Source organism: Dysidea avara, chromosome 15, assembly GCF_963678975.1.
Source record: "Dysidea avara chromosome 15, odDysAvar1.4, whole genome shotgun sequence".
Lineage (NCBI taxonomy): Eukaryota > Metazoa > Porifera > Demospongiae > Dictyoceratida > Dysideidae > Dysidea > Dysidea avara.
In genome coordinates, this window is record NC_089286.1 from 5,041,371 (window position 1) to 5,060,176 (window position 18,806).

General features: G+C 38.7%; 3 protein-coding genes and 1 non-coding gene across 5 annotated transcripts in view; 2 read left to right on the plus strand and 2 right to left on the minus strand.

Annotated features, from left to right (window-relative positions):
- LOC136245765 (microtubule-associated protein futsch-like) overlaps window positions 1-434 on the plus strand; it is a 13,099-nt gene extending 12,665 nt beyond the window's left edge. The window contains exon 11 of the mRNA XM_066037242.1: window positions 156-434. Within this exon, the coding sequence (XP_065893314.1) occupies window positions 156-339 (184 nt within the window). The 3' untranslated portion in view covers window positions 340-434. The remainder of the gene's footprint in view (window positions 1-155) is intronic.
- On the minus strand, window positions 329-4,251 carry LOC136245770 (serine/threonine/tyrosine-interacting-like protein 1). The gene is made up of 9 exons (XM_066037248.1): window positions 3,530-4,251; window positions 3,419-3,467; window positions 3,306-3,370; window positions 1,622-1,721; window positions 1,505-1,573; window positions 1,381-1,448; window positions 1,096-1,336; window positions 828-940; window positions 329-575 (listed from the first exon to the last, which is right to left on the minus strand). The coding sequence occupies exons 1-9, from the start codon at window positions 3,584-3,586 to the stop codon at window positions 444-446; spliced, it is 894 nt and encodes a 297-aa protein (XP_065893320.1). The 5' UTR covers window positions 3,587-4,251; the 3' UTR covers window positions 329-443.
- On the minus strand, window positions 3,657-3,728 carry Trnae-cuc (transfer RNA glutamic acid (anticodon CUC)). The gene has a single exon. It is a non-coding gene; the product is annotated as a tRNA-Glu (tRNA).
- LOC136245769 (malate dehydrogenase, mitochondrial-like) lies at window positions 3,783-18,763 on the plus strand. 2 transcript variants are annotated; one of them, XM_066037245.1, is made up of 13 exons: window positions 3,783-3,958; window positions 4,124-4,244; window positions 15,561-15,601; window positions 16,307-16,394; window positions 16,442-16,511; window positions 16,776-16,815; window positions 16,868-16,932; window positions 17,305-17,443; window positions 17,724-17,822; window positions 18,273-18,323; window positions 18,372-18,476; window positions 18,522-18,590; window positions 18,636-18,763. In XM_066037245.1, the coding sequence occupies exons 1-13, from the start codon at window positions 3,887-3,889 to the stop codon at window positions 18,690-18,692; spliced, it is 1,017 nt and encodes a 338-aa protein (XP_065893317.1). In that variant the 5' UTR covers window positions 3,783-3,886; the 3' UTR covers window positions 18,693-18,763. The 2 variants fall into 2 exon arrangements, with proteins under 2 accessions (XP_065893317.1, XP_065893318.1); XM_066037246.1 differs by having other exon boundaries at window positions 4,127-4,244.
- The last annotated feature ends 43 nt before the right edge of the window (window positions 18,764-18,806 follow it).

An 18,806-nucleotide genomic window follows, 5' to 3' on the forward strand; every position in this document is an offset into this window, starting at 1 on the left:
TATAATCATAAAAACTTCTTCACAGTGTATGCGGGGGGCAGTATTAATATTCGTGGGAGCACAGACCATATTATACAAAATTTCTTGTTTTATACTTACACGGCCCACCCTAAAAACCAGCTCTGTAGTTTGTATATTGCTGTGTTATATTCTAGGTTCTTGGGAGTTCCGGACTGGAAGAAGAAACTGATGTTGAAAAAGGAAGCAGAGCTGTCCAGGCTTCAGCAGGTGGAAGCTGAAAGACTCCGGGAAAAGAGAGAAGAAGAAGAAAAGTTTAAATCCATGCCAGACTGGAAGAAAAAATTAGTCAGCAAGAAACGAGCAGACGTCAGATTTTAACATTGTGTCTTTAACACAAGACATACATATAATATTATGATAATATGCATAAATTCATTTTAAATGCTGGTTTATACATAATACAGATGAATTAATGACTAGTACTAATAGTTAGGTTCTGAGATATCAGTCAATACTTCACCATGTATCATCTCCTCCCATTTGGATAATTGAATGATGAAAACTCTCAATGGTCTGGTACGTCTCCGACACTTACACACATGTTCATATCCTTTCTGTTGGCACACACACACACACAAAAACAATAGTTATATAAGTCTTAGTTGTCACGTAAATAGCATATAAAGACCCCTGAACACAATGTGTACTTCCTTCCAAATGGGCTACTGCCAAACGTACTTCCTTACACTAAAAATTTATAGCTAGACTATTTTATTGCAAACTTCTGCATTTCAATAACACAATGCTAGTATGTGTGTGTATATCTCAAACCATCAAATGTATGTAAGTGTTGCAATTGGTCTTACGTGTAATGTCCACTTGTTCTTTTTCATCAGATAAGCTATACATGCTACTGGAGCACGACTGATACCTAACTCACTGAACACCAACAGTCGCTCACTCTTCTGACGAGCTGCCTCTGTGATAGGAATATTAATATGTGCATGTGTGTGTGTGTGTGTGTGTGTGTGTGCATATGTAACATACGTACATAAATGTGCATAAGTGTGTGTGGGTGTGTGCGCGAGTGTGCATATGTGAAACTATACTTTTGACAGTACAAATTAAACACACCAATGTAGGAATAAATCTCTTCAAATCTTGCCAACAGGTCAGTGTCCTCTTTATCCTCCACATCAACATGTAGTTCACTAATGGAGCCAGGGTAGGAGGGGGGAAGTCCAGCTATCATGTTGATGTGACTGTTGATCTTCATGTCATAGTTCATTGAGGCATTACAAGCATGACCATGATCACCGACGTACAAGAATAGTGGTAGAACTTCACTAGGATATCGTGGCATGTGCTCCAACTCCTATGCAGCAATGTAAATCGCCCTATTTCATTATCTGCACCTACCAATGATGAATAAATAATTTTCTGTGTTCTCAAGAATGGATACTCTGCAGAGAATCTTTCATAGCCACCTGATAACAGCATACAACATGCAAGGTAAGCTAAATCATCAAGTTGATGTACTCACCTTTGAGAACTTTAACTGGATTCTTACTACCCAGAGTATACAACATTTCAGCACACTTTATAGCTCGTGCTGTATCACATATGTAGCTACATTATCATGTAACAATAGTACACCAACTTTGCTCCACTATTGATACAGTCTTGCTGTCATATACTATCACATTCACTACCATCGGTAGATCAATATCACCAAATGTGGTCACTTGTCCAGTTAGCTCCTGTACGTGTAAACCACATACTTATCAGGTACCTCATTATAAGACCACCTCACCATGTCAAGTGGGTCCCAAACATAGTTAAGGTGTACTTTTTGACCTCATTGTGAAGACCACCTCTAATTATAGTGACCATGTCAAGTAGGTCCCAACCACAGCTAAGGTGTACTTCATGACCACATTAATAAGACCACCTCATTATAGTGACCATGTTAAGTAGGTCCCAAAAATAGTTAAGGTATACTTCATGACCTCATTAATAAGACCACCTCATTAAATGACCATGTTAAGTAGGTCCCAAACATAGTTAAGGTATACTTCATGACCACATTAATAAGACCACCTCATTATAGTGACCATGTCAAGTAGGTCCCAAACATAGCTAAGGTATACTTCGTGATCTCATTAATAAGACCACCTCATTATAGTGACCATGTCAAGTAGGTCCCAAACATAGCTAAGGTATACTTCGTGACCTCATTAATAAGACCACCTTGTTATAGTGAGTCCCAAACATAGTTAAGGTGTACTCCAGGACATCATTGTCATAATAAGGTGAAAACCAGAAATGCTTAAAGGGTTGATCACAGCAAGAGATCATAACAATCATCACCACAGAGTCAATGACAGGCATACACAGTTTTTGTACCAAGAAATCACCACTCCCATCAGATATTATAGTGGCTGCGTGGTAGTAAGATGGGTCATTACCCATAATACACCAACCAATGTCATGCCACACCTCCAACCCCGGATTTGACATCTATGTGAGACTACGGGGACATAGAACAAGCTTATTGACTCCCATTAAATTTTTGAGTATAACCTCAGGGTGGGGCATAACATCGATATGTGGAGGGTTAGCGATTAACACTTGTGTGGGAATGTCGAGGAGTGCAATAATAGATAAGTACGTATGCATGTACCGCTTGCTATGGGAATGGCTGACGAAGCTACTGTGTTTTATAAGCATCTTGCCTCCCTCCTTTCCACAAATGGGACACACCTTAGGCCAGACAAACTTGATTACTTGTTTCTCATCCACAAAAAATTGGATCATTCCATGCAGGTGGGAGGCTATTTTTCATTATTCATTATTAAAGGAAATGCTCCAAATCAAACTGTCTGTTACTACTAAAGATTATAGCTAAAGCCTTTTAAGAACTAGTACTTCCGTTTTACCGCCATTTCTGAGGTGCAAGTGAAATTTTGCTGTGCTGTAAAATGATAGCCAGCCTTCTTAACATCAAATAGGTGCACACGTGATTGGTAACAGCAATAATGAAATTAGAGGTGATGGGGTAAAAAGGAATGTGGGCGGGGATGAGAAACAATTAATCACGTTTGCCTGGCCTCATGTGGTGGGAGGGGTGAGATGCTGTTTATCTTTTTCCCTTTTACATTCATCCTTTAGATGTTTACGAGGATCAAGATCTAAGGGATATTTTGGACAATCTTTAACATCAATGCCAACTGACTTAATCCAGGCTGAAGCTAAACTGTTCTCTGTTAAATAAAGTACTTTGCTGAATTTGTTTTTCATGATATTGTTACATGTTGTTACTAAAAAATGTACTTGCTACTCACATTAATTGGCGCATGACGCGCCACAATGACGTGGCTTTCTTCGTATGCTTTCCTTTCTCTAGAATCTAAATAGCGTGATATATAGGTTAGCAACTATATTTGTTCATGCTCACCTATTAGTAGCAAGTGATTCTTGTCAGTCAAAACTGGCGTTGCCGCATCCTAAACGATCGCGATTTGTTCTGCATAATAAGGAATGGCAAAACAAAACCGGTAAATTGTACCTCAGTAAGAACATTGTAGAGTTCCGTAGGTTCGCACAACGCAATAGGGATAGCCATTTTTTAGTTACTAAGCAACAAGTACAAAAGGTGTTCCTAAAAGGTTCAGCGAACGAAAAAAAAAGTGCACTTCCCATGCGGGGAATCGAACCCCGGCCACGGCGGTGAGAGCGCCGGATCCTAACCACTAGACCACATGGGACTGGTTACATGCTGGTGCAACAATGTCACTTATAAATCTAACAGCACTTGGTCACACTCACTGAGAAGCACCAAACTCATTGTAAATCCACACACTGCGCGAAATAGTAGGGTCACAACACCTTCACTTGTTGGTTCCTGGAAACTACCTCAAACAAGATGTTTTGCAGAGTTGGAATTAGCAGTTTTCGTCGTGTGGCGTTGGCAAGAAGCTTATCGTCCACAGCACGGGTAGGTACTTATGTAATTCTTTTCGCACTCAAAGATTGCAGCAGTAGTCGCGATAATACTAGTGCTAGCGTACTCTACACATACAATAAAGCGATGCAAAAAAAAAGAGAAATAAAAGTGATGATGATGTGCTTTAGCTAGCATTGCGTCCTTTTTTTTTTTTAGCAGAACATGAAAGTTGCTGTTCTAGGCGCGTCTGGCGGAATAGGCCAACCCTTGTCGATGTTATTCAAGCAGTCACCACTCATCTCTGAGCTGTCCTTGTATGATATTGTACTAACACCAGGTGGGTGCGCTTTAATTAGAGAACTTTAACTATTTTGTGCATAATTATGTCAAGAGTATATAGTCTTGATTATGTGGTATACACAAAATACATTTATGTGAGATAGTTTTGTTACATTGTGTAAATTAGAAACTGCTGATGCTGCTAGCTGATCGATTATAAATGTAGTGGAACCTCTCTATTATGGACATTTTGGGACCCAGAGTTTTTTGCTGTAATATAGAGGTTTTCCTTCCTCTTTCAGAGGTAAAAAATGTATTAACCAGACCTGTTGGGACCAAAATTTTTGTCCTTAGTATGGAGGTTTTTTCTATTGTGTCCTTAATTCGGGGAGTTTGTTAAGAGAGGTTCCACTGTATACAGTTCTATCATACTGTATGATACAATATTACAATGTATCACATGATAGAACTGCATAATATAGCTAAGTAAACTCCAAAGGGTAAGGTTGTTGCTGTTTATGTGAATGATATCAAGAAAATTCTAAATGAGACAAAACCTGAAAACTGCTAACTATACCAAGGGCAATTAGATCATTATCTGTCAATGTTTCATGATCAACCACATAACATTTGCCCTTGTCCACAATACTCAGTAAACTAGACCACAAAGGAGTACCACGAAATAACATGACCCAAAAACCAGCCTCAATTGTCCCTGACGACGATGGCGCAGTACTGGTTAGGTAAAACTAAGCTCAAACAACTTTCAGATTGACCTGAAATGCTTTCAACAAGTTGCTACGGAATTTTAAAAAGAACTGTTGAACGGAATTTTCTACTGACTGACTGACTGACTGATGCCTTCAGACAAGCGTAACTTGATAACAGCTAAGGCTACAGGCTTGATTTTTCACTGTTCTACGTCGCTTTGCCCAAGAGGTGCCTTTTGGCATACCGCAGTACGTACAATGCATTCTTCATGGACTTACCAGTGTCCTCCTTTGTGTCCCATTCATCTTTGCTGACAACGAAAAGTGTCGATTTGGCGGTAGCACGTGATGGCTTCCCTTCGTAACAGAAATTGTCTGTATTTTTCATAGTGGCTATTTTGATTGCAGAGGTGCTTTTCAAATAGTTCTTGATTTGTACTGCTGTGTAATGGGTTGAACATAGCCGACAACGAAGCGTTATGGATACTTCACTTTTCAGATGATAATTGATATAACTGGGACATGCGGAACCTTTTCTTTCGGTATGCGTGGATTGCAGAGGTGCTTTTCGAACAGTTCTTGATTCGAAATGCTGTGTAACGGGTTGAGCATAACTGACAACGAAGCATAATGGATACTTCACTTTGATAGCTTGGGCGTGCGGCGCTATTTCAGATGCGGTATGCGTGGGTTCACCAGTCATAATTATTTACAAAAATGTTAACAAACAAGTACACAAAAAAAATTAGAATTGTCAACTAAGAGTAGGGACCATAGCCCATTGGTAAAAAGTACTGAAACAAGCTGGAGTAGTGGACGTTAGTGATTACAGTAATCATATTGTGATGATGAGGTGCTGTGTGTTGTGACTGACCAAGAGTCATTAAGGTTATATAAAACATGTTGAAGTGTGGGTTCTTAAATTTCTATAATAGTGGCACAATATTTAGAAATAGAAGGTAATCACTATAATTGAAATCTTGATTAAGACATGCGCAAAAAATGTGATGTACAGACCAGTTGTGTTTTAACTAGCAGTGTGAACACAAAGAATACTGCCTGTGTTAGGAGTGGTGCGTGCACCATTGCATTGCATTTGTGAATTCTCTTTATATACTGAGTCATATCTATCATTAAGCTAGGCTGGGAGAAAGATAGACTCTTGCTGCTGAGTCTGCAGGCTAAAATGCAAAATACTTATCAAAAGTCCTTCTTAACCCTCTAACTGTCAGGTTTTCCAGCGGAGCATACCAAGGAGCAAAAATGGAGTACGGTGGAAACTGTCTAAGACGGTCACCTTTGGGCCAAGATTTTTTGGCCCTAATAGGCTTTAAACAGGTGAATCAGTGCATATAAAGTTCACCTGGGGAATTTACAAGTGGTCTTTTTAGAGAGGTGGCCTTTCTAAACAGGTGGCTGCTGAGACAGGTTCCACTGTATTAGCCAACCACCTGTACAGATATTCACTTAGCATTTTTGTTCACACAGCATTAACCACAAGATTGTTATTAATCAATAAAATCACAAAAAGGTAAAATCAACTGTAAACACAATTCTATCTTAATCAAACTAACTGAGAGTGTATAATACCACAGTACTTGTAGTACTGTTCCAAGGTATTAACTCACAGAGTGATTCACATCAGGTCTAGGTTTTCCACTGTCATGCTCAAAGCACATACGTAAAGAAACACATGGCCACCATGCCGTGTTTTGAAAAAGTAGCTTGTACCTCTCCCCATTGTTACAGATCGTCTTTTCTTAATGATAGATACGATTAACAACTCAAACAACTAACAAAAAACTAGTTTTCTTTCACGGCAAGACTTTTTCGTGATTATGTATCTCTCTCACAAAATCCACGAGGGATCCGTTTACCCCAGTAACCAGGACCTGAGGATTTCAGGGTAAGCACACTGCTTTGTTAAACACACAAACAAGCTATAGCAAAGTCGAAATTGTACTCAGTCAGCCATATGGCAGTTATGATGGTTAGAGGTTAACCCTTAAACCTGCAGAGAACTTTTGGGAATGCTTGTTTGCACAATATGGGCACACATGGCGACACTAGGTGGGGCAACTTAATCCTTAGCCCACGAATATACATCTATTAAAAGTGTGTTCACTGGGCTACGTGGAGGTTGTATGAACGCTGTAACTACAGTGGCTTACTTGTTATGAAGCGATGAGTTGTATCTCCGTGTTTCAAAATTCTTTCCACATGTTTAATTTCAATCGTGGGTTTACTCACATGAGTCATATATGGCCTGATAGAAAATTTAATGGAGAATTGAATTGAAGTTGTTGCAAGGTGATAGGAGCAACCACCATTGAGTTATCGATCATTTTATAAAAGTATGTAAAGGGTTTGCGTGTTTCCTTACCAAAAAGTTATTTTCACAGCTAGTTTTGGCCTCACCATTTAGAAACCCTAGGTATCACTTTAATCCCTGTTACATCACAAACGGAGTGACGTAAATTGCGTAGCCATAGGATGGACGCTTAGAAACTTACAGTGCTTTGTGCAAGGCATGCGTATTAAATCCAGTTTTCTGTGTTTAAGGGTTGAATGATGTGCACCTTTTTTTATCTGCACCTTTATGCTAAAAGTAATTTTTCACTATAAAATCTCACTATACACTGTACAATATGTATCAGATTCAATTCATTGGACTAATTATCAATGTCAGCTGACATGATTGTTGTCATGGGACCCAAACCACAGTGATCACTGGCGAGAGCCAGCTGATAGGCATCTGTACCATACAATAACTACTTTATCACCCCCTTCTAACCCAGGTAAAGAAAGGTACAGCTTGAAATAAATTGCAGCATCAAACAGGCCCAGCACAGCACAAGTGGGCTAGTATGTAATTTGTCAACACATTCTAGGCTGGTAAACTTGGGTTACATTAACAGTAGTTATTTGCATCTGTTGGCCAAGTATTTTCTACACTCTACAAGTGTTTTACAACCACTACAACATACTGCGAGATGCATCATGCTTCTGGTAGACTCAAGCGTTTTATTCTTCTTTCCCCAAAATGTCAGCTATCAACTTACTACTAAGATGATTGGAGAAGAAGACTTGAATATGAGTAATTGTAACTGGCTAAGAGGTAGAATATTAATATGATACTACCACTAGTAGAATAGGTGATGGCACTGTTCAGAGACTGGCCAACCTGTTAAACATGATACCTCAATATGTTTATTTTAAATATTATTGAAAGATGGCGTAATTGATTGATCGTTTGATGCGATCCTTGGTAGTCGTTACTGGACCAGTGTAGAATATTTACAGTGGTTGGTAACTGTGCAATCAGTCACAGGGAAATGCTAAGAAGGTACTAACATTGAGTGCTGTCCTGCATGGAGACCATTTCCATCTTCTTTGTTTGTGTCAATTGAGTACAGCATCTGTGGTTCTTTGCAAGAAGTAGTCGCTACTGATAATCCTGTAAAACTGTTTGCAACTGGGATCAAAATCTATTCATGTGATCAAGAGAAAAGTAAGAGCCCTCATAACACAAGTTCCTTTTCCTTGAAACCATGTGACTGACATGTGTGTACTTTTAGAAGAGGATTATGGTCTGGTAATAATGCTATTGTTTGTATCTCAAATCTTCTCTCTGAGTTCTTCAAGAAGTTTTTTTTTGTATATTAGGTGCTCAAATTTGTTTTGTCAGGGGAAGGATATGCATTTCTGTATGAGTCGTGCCGGTGTAGCTTAGTTGAGTTTGCAAGAAGAAGTAATAGATAAATGGATAATTACAGTACATTACATTGTTCTTATGTAGATCTCAATCTTCTCATCTGCAATACTTGAAGCAGTTGTTGTAGTCAATATTATACTAGAGTTCTCAAGTGACTGTGTTACTAAGTCAACTTACATCTGGGAACTGGTGGAACTTGATGCCAGGTATTGGATTTTTGAACCAATATCTGCTATAATGTTCCTCAGTTTAATTGGTGAGATCTGACAAGGATTACTCCATAAATTGTTTGGTGAGTTCACGTATTGTGTTGCCGGCACTCACACCATTCAAGAATGTCTTTGATAGCTGACTCTGAGTAAACTGTACAAATTTTTTTTGCCAGGAAGGCTCGTATTAGCATACTTATTATCCTTGGACTGGTTGGTCAGTGATGTGTCTCCTCCTGGTCTTCGTAGCGTAGCCATTTCTACTGCCAATTCTATTTAAAGAGAAAACACTACTACATCCAGTGTGTAACTGGGCTTAAAGGATACCATTATCATTTTGGAGTGCCACTGTATAACAGTGTTAGGTTTTGAATATAGAATATTAGTTCAATAGTGTCAGGTGTGACCGCTTCCTTCATGTCATGCAGGAGAAGTTTTAGTTGCTTATTCCTTTGTCTGGCTTGCTTATCTCGCCTGTTTTTTGGTGACTCCATCATTCCATCTGCTACTGGTGAGCAGCAAGGCAATCCCTTGGTTCCAGTCCTTTTCAGTCTAGCCATCCATTCCTTGGTTAGTGAACTTGTATTGTCGTTTAATGTGTAGTATCTTAATAATGGCACACTCGGTGGCTCACCACAGTCTGTAAAATTAGCAGATTTTACAACTATTCTGGACCAATCTTCTTCCCTGGGGCTCTCTTTCCCTGGGGCTCTCCTTAAACCTTTCTAAATGTGGAGCATACATTGCAGGTGCATCTTGTTGATGAACTATAGTTGGTTGCGCCTGGTGTCCGTCTTCTTGATTCTTCGGAGGTGACTTGGTTGGGTTCCCCTATTGCTCTTGATGCACTACCTTCAAAGTTTTGAGTCCAAGCTTGGGTGTATTCAAACTCTTATTTCACGTCTGGAGACTTTGTTTGCTCACGATGCCTTTTATCTTTTACATCACTGTTTTGTCACTCCCAAGCTTGGGTTTTAGGAAAGCTTGATGAGTTGGTTCACACTTCCCTCCAGACTGTTTGCAATGTATCTTACCAACATTAACATCATTTCCTCAGCATGGGTTCAGTCTCTTCTTCCTGCTAAAGGAGGTTTGTAGTGCTATTGATCTAAGTCTGCCCAGTTACCATTCATGATAATTCCGATCTAGTTTCTTCTATTTTGTCTCCTTCGGGCTTAACTGTTGTATCTTCTCTTCTCCACGAGGCTATTGACCAATGGTATAAGTTTATAATATAATAATAGTTGTGTGCTGTAGAGTGCAGTGTTTATGTATTTGCTTGTACATCCAATTACACATTTCATAAGAATTGAGTTTCCTCATACTTGACACTACTGAAATTCCATATTTCATAAAAGCATCACAAAATGCAGCTATCTCTGGAGTGGAGTGAGTCATGCTGACAATTACCCCATCAATTACTAATGGATATTAATAGCTTTTAAAGAGCAGTTTATTATTTTTTATAAATTTATTCAGTTATTAAGTATATTAATCATATAATGATTACTTCGCTTTTTGCTTAGCCATTGCTTTTACTTGGAAGTTGGGACAGCTTAATGGAGTAATCTTGTTATTATTGGGGCGAGCCTGAGCGAGTCCCACAATTACAGTACTCTATTCGACCGTACGATTGTCGCGTTCCCAAACGTTTACGCAAAGAACACGGAAAGTCCCACACTGTTAGTAGTCCATTGGACCGTCGTATGACTTTTGCATTCCCAAATGTTTACGCAAAGAACACGGAAAGTTCCACACTGTTAGTACTCCATTGGACCGTACGATTGTCGCATCCCCAAACGTTTACGCAAAGAACATGGAAAATCCCAGTCGGGACCGTCACATTCAGTTTCCAAAAATTTACAGTGGTCACTTTTATTGCATGTGGCGCGATGTGACCATGGCGAGTGTTGAAAGTGCAGAACAGAGAGAAGAAATGCTCAGAAGAAGAAGGGAGCGCGATAGGCTCAGAAGAGAGAGAGAAACCGAGGAGGAAAGACAAGCAAGGTTTGTAAACGCAAATAGCCGGTACATGCACTAAGTGCAGCTTGCTACCTGTGCCTTTCGAAAATACTACTGTAGGTTGGCTAGGCGAAGACAATATGAAAGAATTAGACGCGAGAACGTGGATGAACACCAAAGGCTTACCAGAAGACAGCAAGATCGGCGTACATGTGGAACAGAATCTGATGAACAGAGGGAAGCAAGGTGCTGCCAGGTAAAATAGGACTGTTGATGGGTGTTAAATGTATGTATCTTTAATTTGTAACACATTAAGTTTATCAAAGAACTGTGTATTAAGTACTTTCAATAAACTAAGTGAGACTGTGTTGATAGCCATCTAAATTGCATGTCAACATAAGTCAGTAATAAGCTGACTATACTGTTTTTTTGAATATGGGATTTTATGTGACCCACTAGGCAAAAACCCGACTTGCTTACATGTTTCTTGATATAGCTCATCACATAATAAAAATTGATTATACTTTTCATATAGATTGGCTAGGAGGAGGGAAAATTATAGATGTAGACAGGATGCTATGAATGCGGAACATTCTGAAACAGCACTTGAAGATCCAAGGGAGAGACATCGAATTTCAAATCATTCATCACCGTCTCAATTTATGCGAAGATCGAGCGCGTGGGTGGTTTGGGACGAGACTACGTAATTTCTTCTTTATTATTCTTCGTTTCTCAGTGTTACTTTACGAGAAGGTCATGGTGTGGAATGCAATAAAGACAATACGCAATTAGGGTGTTTACCTGTATTGTTGCATCCCTAATGTGTATAGCTAGCTATACAAGTCTTTTAGCTATAGATCAGGCTCGCCCCACAATGCTTTTAGCATCTGTCTAGTATACAAATATAACTTGATCATTAGCACCATAATGTTCTGGTGAGTCAGGGGTGTGTGTCTTGGTGATAGTATGTTATCATAGGAACAGTGATGTACACCACACCCCTCCTATGTAGTGAGTGTTCATTATTTACCTAGAAAGGTGATCTCCTTAGGGAGGAAACAACTATGAGATCCAGATAGTAACCTTTGGTTGTATGTGTGTTGGAAATGCATGGCTGAAGTTCTGCGATTTGTTGGCTGGTGTCTTTTTATTTTATTTTTTTGCTTTAGTAAGAGGATTGATGGGACATTTTACATTTTAAAACTTTAATTTGTGTAATCATATTTGTGAGTCTGTCCTTTTATTACTGTTTAAAAGTACTCTATTGTTTGTGGAGGGACTTGTACCCCAACCAGCCACAAATAATGACAGTTTATGAAAATATGTATCCCGTCCTTTGTCTGTGAAGTTGTCACCCAATTATCACCTTAAAGATCAGTAATAGGTGATCAAACAACTAGAGTAATGTTGTGTATTGTGTGAAATAGACAATTGTAACATACAATGTTATACAGTACACACATGCTATGCTGTGCATGTGTGGTGCATATCTGTGCCTGTGCCTGCTCATAGCACCTGAGTAGTGTACAAATGTTCCACTGGGTAGGCGTGACCGTATTAACGGGTTTGTGTTTGTGTGAGTGCGTGTATTCAACTATTCATACACATCACTGGTAATGTGCTGTGTTCCTTCTAACTACACTGAGGATTTGCATAGTGTGGAGAGAATATTATTTGGTATTCCATCAGCCTCCAACACAGTCTTAGCCAAATTCTGTTGAAGAAGATAAAATTATGAATCTCACCAGTGCATATAAACTGTTAGAAAATGATATGCATAATATGCTTTGATTTTGGAGGATAATGAGGTCTTTAAAAGGATAATGAAGTCGCTACTGAAGACACAACTTGTGGCAATCGTTTCCATTGTATAAATCCACACACGCTGCTTCTTTGACACACGTGTTCTTTACACTGCTGTGAGCACTGGCTACTGCTATTCCGAGCGCTAACCCGGGTCGACCTTATCAATCACTGCCGTTTCGACCCGGCTATGTAGGATCCAAGTCTACGGCTTGTGAACTTGTGAAAGGAAGCAGTACAAGCTTCGATTTTTTCAGAACTTCGACAAAAGCATGTTTGGTCTTCCGCAATTATTTTAACAGTGTGTGATGATTTCAGAATAACATATAACCTAAATGACTCCACCTATATGCCCATATAAAATGCATACATTTTCTAAGTAGGTTAGAGACCTAGCATGAGGATCTTTGTGGATTTTTAAAACCTCGCTTTGCTTGGTTTTTAAAATCCACAAAGATCCTCGTGCTAGATCTCTAACCTACACTTAGTATACTAGTCATCCAATGTGTGTTAATAGTGTTGTAATGTTAACACATTTATACAAAAAGTTGTTAATGAAGTGTTAACTATAGTGTTGAATGGTTTTCTATTTGAGTCCTTATTGTATTGAGGACACCTCACCAATAGAGTAGTGTATAGCCAGCTGGGGTTGTTTGTCTCACTAGACAATAGTCACATGTTCATTGTTTTATCATGAACTTTGTAAGCAACACTGATGAATTGTACAATGATATGTATTTGAACACACTTTTGATCAATCTACATTCATATTTAAAAACTGCGAGATTGATGTTTACTAATAAAAGCAACCAGTCAGTTTCAATATGTTACATGTGAATGTGCAGTACCCAGTTAGGTGGATATTGTACAAAATATCTATCGTTGTGATTTTGGCATTTTTTGGCATTTTATGCCAGGTTTGACAATTATTTATTCCTTTGCAACATCAGTGCTGGAGAATCACTGAACCTCCAAAGGTAATAATTTTTACTGGTACCATGACTGTACTTGTTTACCATATGATTGTTGTTGGCAACAGTTGCTAAGTCGAATAGCATTTTATCCCACGGCAACTATTATTAAAGATGGATGCAAAACATGTTTGAGTGTTCAGTTGCAAAGCAACGGTTTCCATAGTTTCAGTTGTATCAAACTTCCCCTGGATCTGAAGACACTTGTCACCAATTAGCACTACTGGTGTACACTGGTGTTTACAGGTGTAGATTGCATGAGTTGGATGCCTACAGACAATTAACTGTTTTTGTAATATTACGGAAATAGACAACCCTTTAAGAAAAAAAAAAACTTTGTATTCCAAAATTATTTGAGTTGTGATTTTCGGGACAAAATCTTTGTTGCTATCCTGTAAGAGAGATACCACTGTTAAATCATGATTGTTGGGTGGCCTTGGAAATATTTTACAAACCCCAGGAGGATAGCAGGATTACGTACATGCATGTTGCATGTGAGCCCTCAGATCGCTTTTACGTTCAACAGTTACGTAAGGGAACAATAAATTAAAACTAGGTGGGTTACTGGTTATACTGGCTAAATCCAGGTAGGTTTTGCTTTTAGAGTAACAGTGATATGCAAGTAGGAAATGTTTTTTCTAGTGTGAGAACAGTTATTGGCCATCAACTCAGAGCACTTTCTCCACAACATGTACACTGGTTTTCGTTCTGCCACTATCATGTAGTGTATGTGCAGAAAATAGCCAACAAAGTTTACTCTTTGTCAAGTTCAATCAAATTCGCTGCTGAAAGTGAAAATGTCATTATTGGCCATTCATTGCACATGTGTAACTTTGTAGTGAAAAACTAACCTGAAAACATCAGTATACAGTCTGAGAAAACAGGTGGGAACAAATTGTAGAGATAGGATAGTGATAATGTTGAGGTGCTGGGAAAGTTGTGAAACATTATTAGACTATTTGCTAGTCCAGGAGTTGAATACAAAGTTTGTTGTTATGATACTAAAAGTGTAAACAAACATTACATAAGGACTTCCAAGAATAAATTCAGAAATTAACAAAGCATATTGCAATGTTATGTAAAACTTAGAAATTGAGTATATTAGCCATTATGTAAATTCAGCTGTGGATATAGTCAGTTGAACAGTGCAATGTGCTGTGTCAGCAAAACTGCTGGGCGTAGAGCATGTATACCAACATAATACATTCTATGAAATGATCACTTGAGTAGCTGCTAGACGAAGTGTGCATGTGAAACTGAATAATATGTCTAGTGTGTACACACCACAGTAGACATGTTGTAGCATACTTGTATTTTATAGGGGAACTCAAGTGGACACCTATACATATGCATCTAGACACTTTGTTAAGGCCTCACAGCATCCTTAGTACTACTTGTATTTACACAGTATAAATGAACAACAGTTATTGCTATCATAAACTGAATTCTTTTTAAAATGTTTTTAAGAGATATGTAGGTAGACACACGCAAGCGCTAACTAAACATACAACTGGCTATGTGACAGCAATATTCCACATTAGTTTTGAATCCACAAGCAAATTTTAAAATGTCGGTACCAACTGAAAGCAACCAGCTTAACGTTTTTGGAACTAAGTGTTTTTTAACATGTGTGCAGTAGTATTAGTCATTTTAACAAGGATCGGATGCACTTAAGGCAATGTGCTATTTGGTCTGAAGTGTCCAATTCCAAATGGTGAATTCATTTATAGCTGAAACCATCCAGCCTAACCCTACCTGACTTATTGTTTACTAACATACTCAACCTCACATCTACAGAATCACTACACACTGTACAACAGGGTCAGCATACAGTGTGGGTGATATATGTTCCTATGTCTTCATCACAGTGTTCAATACTCATGGGAGCCACATGTCTGATTGTGCAATAGGGTTGTGTAATAGGGTTGTGTAATTGATAGATCATGTGTAGCAAGAGTCCATAATAGTGATCATGTATTAGTCATCGTTCTTGTGTTTCTGTAGGTGTTGCTGCTGACCTCAGCCATATCGAGACTCCAGCTCAGGTCTGTCTGTCTGTCCATGTGTGTAGTCTGTTTGTGCTGTGTGTGTGTGTGTGTGTGTGTGTGTGTCCAATTTACTAACCACTTATAGGGAGGGTACCCGTATCACTTCTTCATTGAGCTCAAGATATGTGTGTCACAGTGGGTATTCACTGGGTTTTCACAGTTTATTAAATTCTTTCAATCTGTTTCTTCCTAGCAAACATTGAATTACTGTATCTGCATGTGCATTTCAAAGACTTGTTTTGCTATTTAATTGAGTACAAATTACTGGTACAACCTGACCTTAGCAACCATTAATATGTATCATTGCTTGTATTAGTGACCTTAGCTAGCCATTACAGGTAACTTGTTACTTGTTCAGTGGCTTAACACAACTTGCACACATCAGCTGATATCCCAATAGTGTTACTGACTCAACACAACTGCTTGGCATAGTGTCTGTAGTAGCTGTATTGACTGGGTGGGTAAACATTACAAGTAACCAGGATTGCAGGAGTCACCAATGTATGGTTGTCAAAGACAGCTAGGAGCTTGTACACTATAAAACAGCTTACTAAGCACATCTTACATACCAGTCTCTGTGATAGTATGTGTTTTTATGGTTTTAAATTAAGGGATTCCCCAATATTTACAAGGAACTCAATACTTGTCTATAACTTGTTTACATGCACACATGTTTACTGTCATGTATTTCATATTTCACAGGTGAAGGGATATTTAGAGGATGGTCTTGATGAGGCTCTCCAGGGGTGTGATATTGTTGTTATACCAGCAGGAGTGCCTCGGAAACCAGGTAATTCCCCTCATCATCTCACTGTGCTGCATTATTTGGAGTTACAGGAATGACCAGAGATGACCTATTCAACACTAATGCTACTATTGTGCAGAAGTTATCAGAAGCAGCTGCCAAGTATGATTTTCATTATAATGGTTAATTCTCACCATCACTTTGTGGCTAATTTTGTTCTGTGGCCAATTTGTGTGTGTTATATTGTAATAAAGAAATTACATTATCTCTCCCTGTGGAAAATGAAAAACACTTTGTAGTATTCTATAATGAAAATGAAAACCCACAAGCGCAGTGACATCATAGCCACAGAGCCTGATTGACTGTTGCTATGGAATAAATTACAAATTGACAGCAGCCATTAATCTAAATGTTATTTTATCCTAGGAACTGTCCTAAGGCTATGTTGTGTATCATCACCAACCCAGTAAGTTACCATGGTGATTAGGGGATCATGTGATCCACTATTATGTTGACAGGTCAACTCTACGATGCCGATAGCTTCAGAGGTGTACAAGAAGGCTGGCGTGTATGACCCTAAGAGGTAGGTGTGCTTATACATGTATTCAGGTTCGATTCCAAGTATTGTATATGTCTTTAAATGCCTTTAAATGCCTTTCAACGTTAATAAAAGTTGAATACCTTTTATAATGTGTTCTGGGAACATGGTTTTCTATTTTGTAATCATGGTTTTTATTGCCACATCATGGTTAACATCTGTAGTGTGCAAAACAAACAGTTTAACTGCTTCCACTTAGAGGCTACCAGTAGCTACCTATACATTGGAATGTTGGATATTTCAATGGTACTTGATAATATACGTGATATCTCAGGTTTCCTGTCTGTATACCATATCAGAGGTGGTTTCTTGCCTGGTCAAAAGTAAAGATATTATTCTTGATTTACCATTTCACAGGATATTTGGGGTGACCACATTGGACTCAGTTAGAGCGAACACTTTTGTAGCGGAGGCTAAAGGTTTGGATGTCAGAGATGTAGAGGTACCTGTGATTGGTGGACACTCTGGTGTCACCATTCTACCATTGTTGTCTCAGGTGAGCTGTATGCTGCCTGTAGGCATTGTTTACACACTAGAGTTACTTTGTATAATGATACTCTTGTAATGAGACTCAACAATAGCAGAAAGTTTTGATAAGTTTTTGTTCGTGATTATAAATATTTTGAGTGTTACCTTACTTATAGGGATAGCAAAAATTGTTAGTTTCACAACCTTATAAGCGTGCCTCAGATGCTGTACACCAAGCACTAATTTGTTTGTTAAATCATTAAGATAATTTAAAGCTTGTGGTGATGTTTGGTGTCCATTGATTACAGACAAATCCTTCAGTCAAGTTCACTCAAGAAGAATTGGAGCAATTGACAGATAGGATACAAAATGCTGGCACAGAGGTGGTGAATGCCAAAGCTGGAGCAGTGAGTAAAACAACACCTTTGTATCTTGAAGTCATAAGGTCGAAGGTTATATAGAGGTGGAAGGTTATATAGAGGTGTTGTCAGTGTAATTTAAAAAAAAAATTTTCTAGCAGAGGCCTTAGTAAAGCCAATGAGAGCAGGAAATTGTCCTGTTTTTGGCGGGCTCTATTACCTCCACCACATGATAGCCATGTGGTAGTTAACCACTGGGGGTCTTTGTATGGCATCTGCCATCCTGGCATTCCTATCTTACCTGAGGAATGTGTGGGACTATAATCTGCTTGCCAAGAACCATATTCTTCGTCTGAGCTTCTCAGATAGATTATCACTCTACCTATTGTTCACCTATTTGATGTTTCTGTTAAGCATATTAAGTGTTGTCCAGTACATTCCATTGTGATCAGTATGTGGTGTAGATGTGAGGTGATATATTGTAATAATTCAATTTAGGGATCTGCAACACTTTCTATGGCTTATGCTGGAGCTAGATTTGTCTTCTCAGTAAGTAAATATTGTAAGAACCTGTTATCTTAAGGATACTCTCTCCAGCTCATAGGGGCAATGAAAGGACAATCTAAGAATGTAGTGGAGTGTACATTTGTACGTTCTGATGTAACAGAGGCACCGTACTTTGCTACAGAAGTCCAACTTGGAGTGAGTATCGTACACTCAACTTGACTTCACAGCTGTTTGTTGTAGCCAAATGGAGCTGAGGTGGTTAAAGGCATGGGAGAACTGTCTGATTTTGAAAAGGAGAAACTCAAAGAGGTCTGAGAACAAACAATAGGTCTAATAATAATGTCCATATCACAGGTGTTACCAGAGCTGTTGAAAAACATTGCTAAAGGAGATAGCTTTGTCAACAAGTGAACAGACTAGGACAACCCTCTATTGTCAATGTGTTGATTGTGTAGTCTTTGGAATGCGTAATATTTTATCAACACCTCTTTTGGCGCGAGACACGATGCTATCCACAGCTTCCAG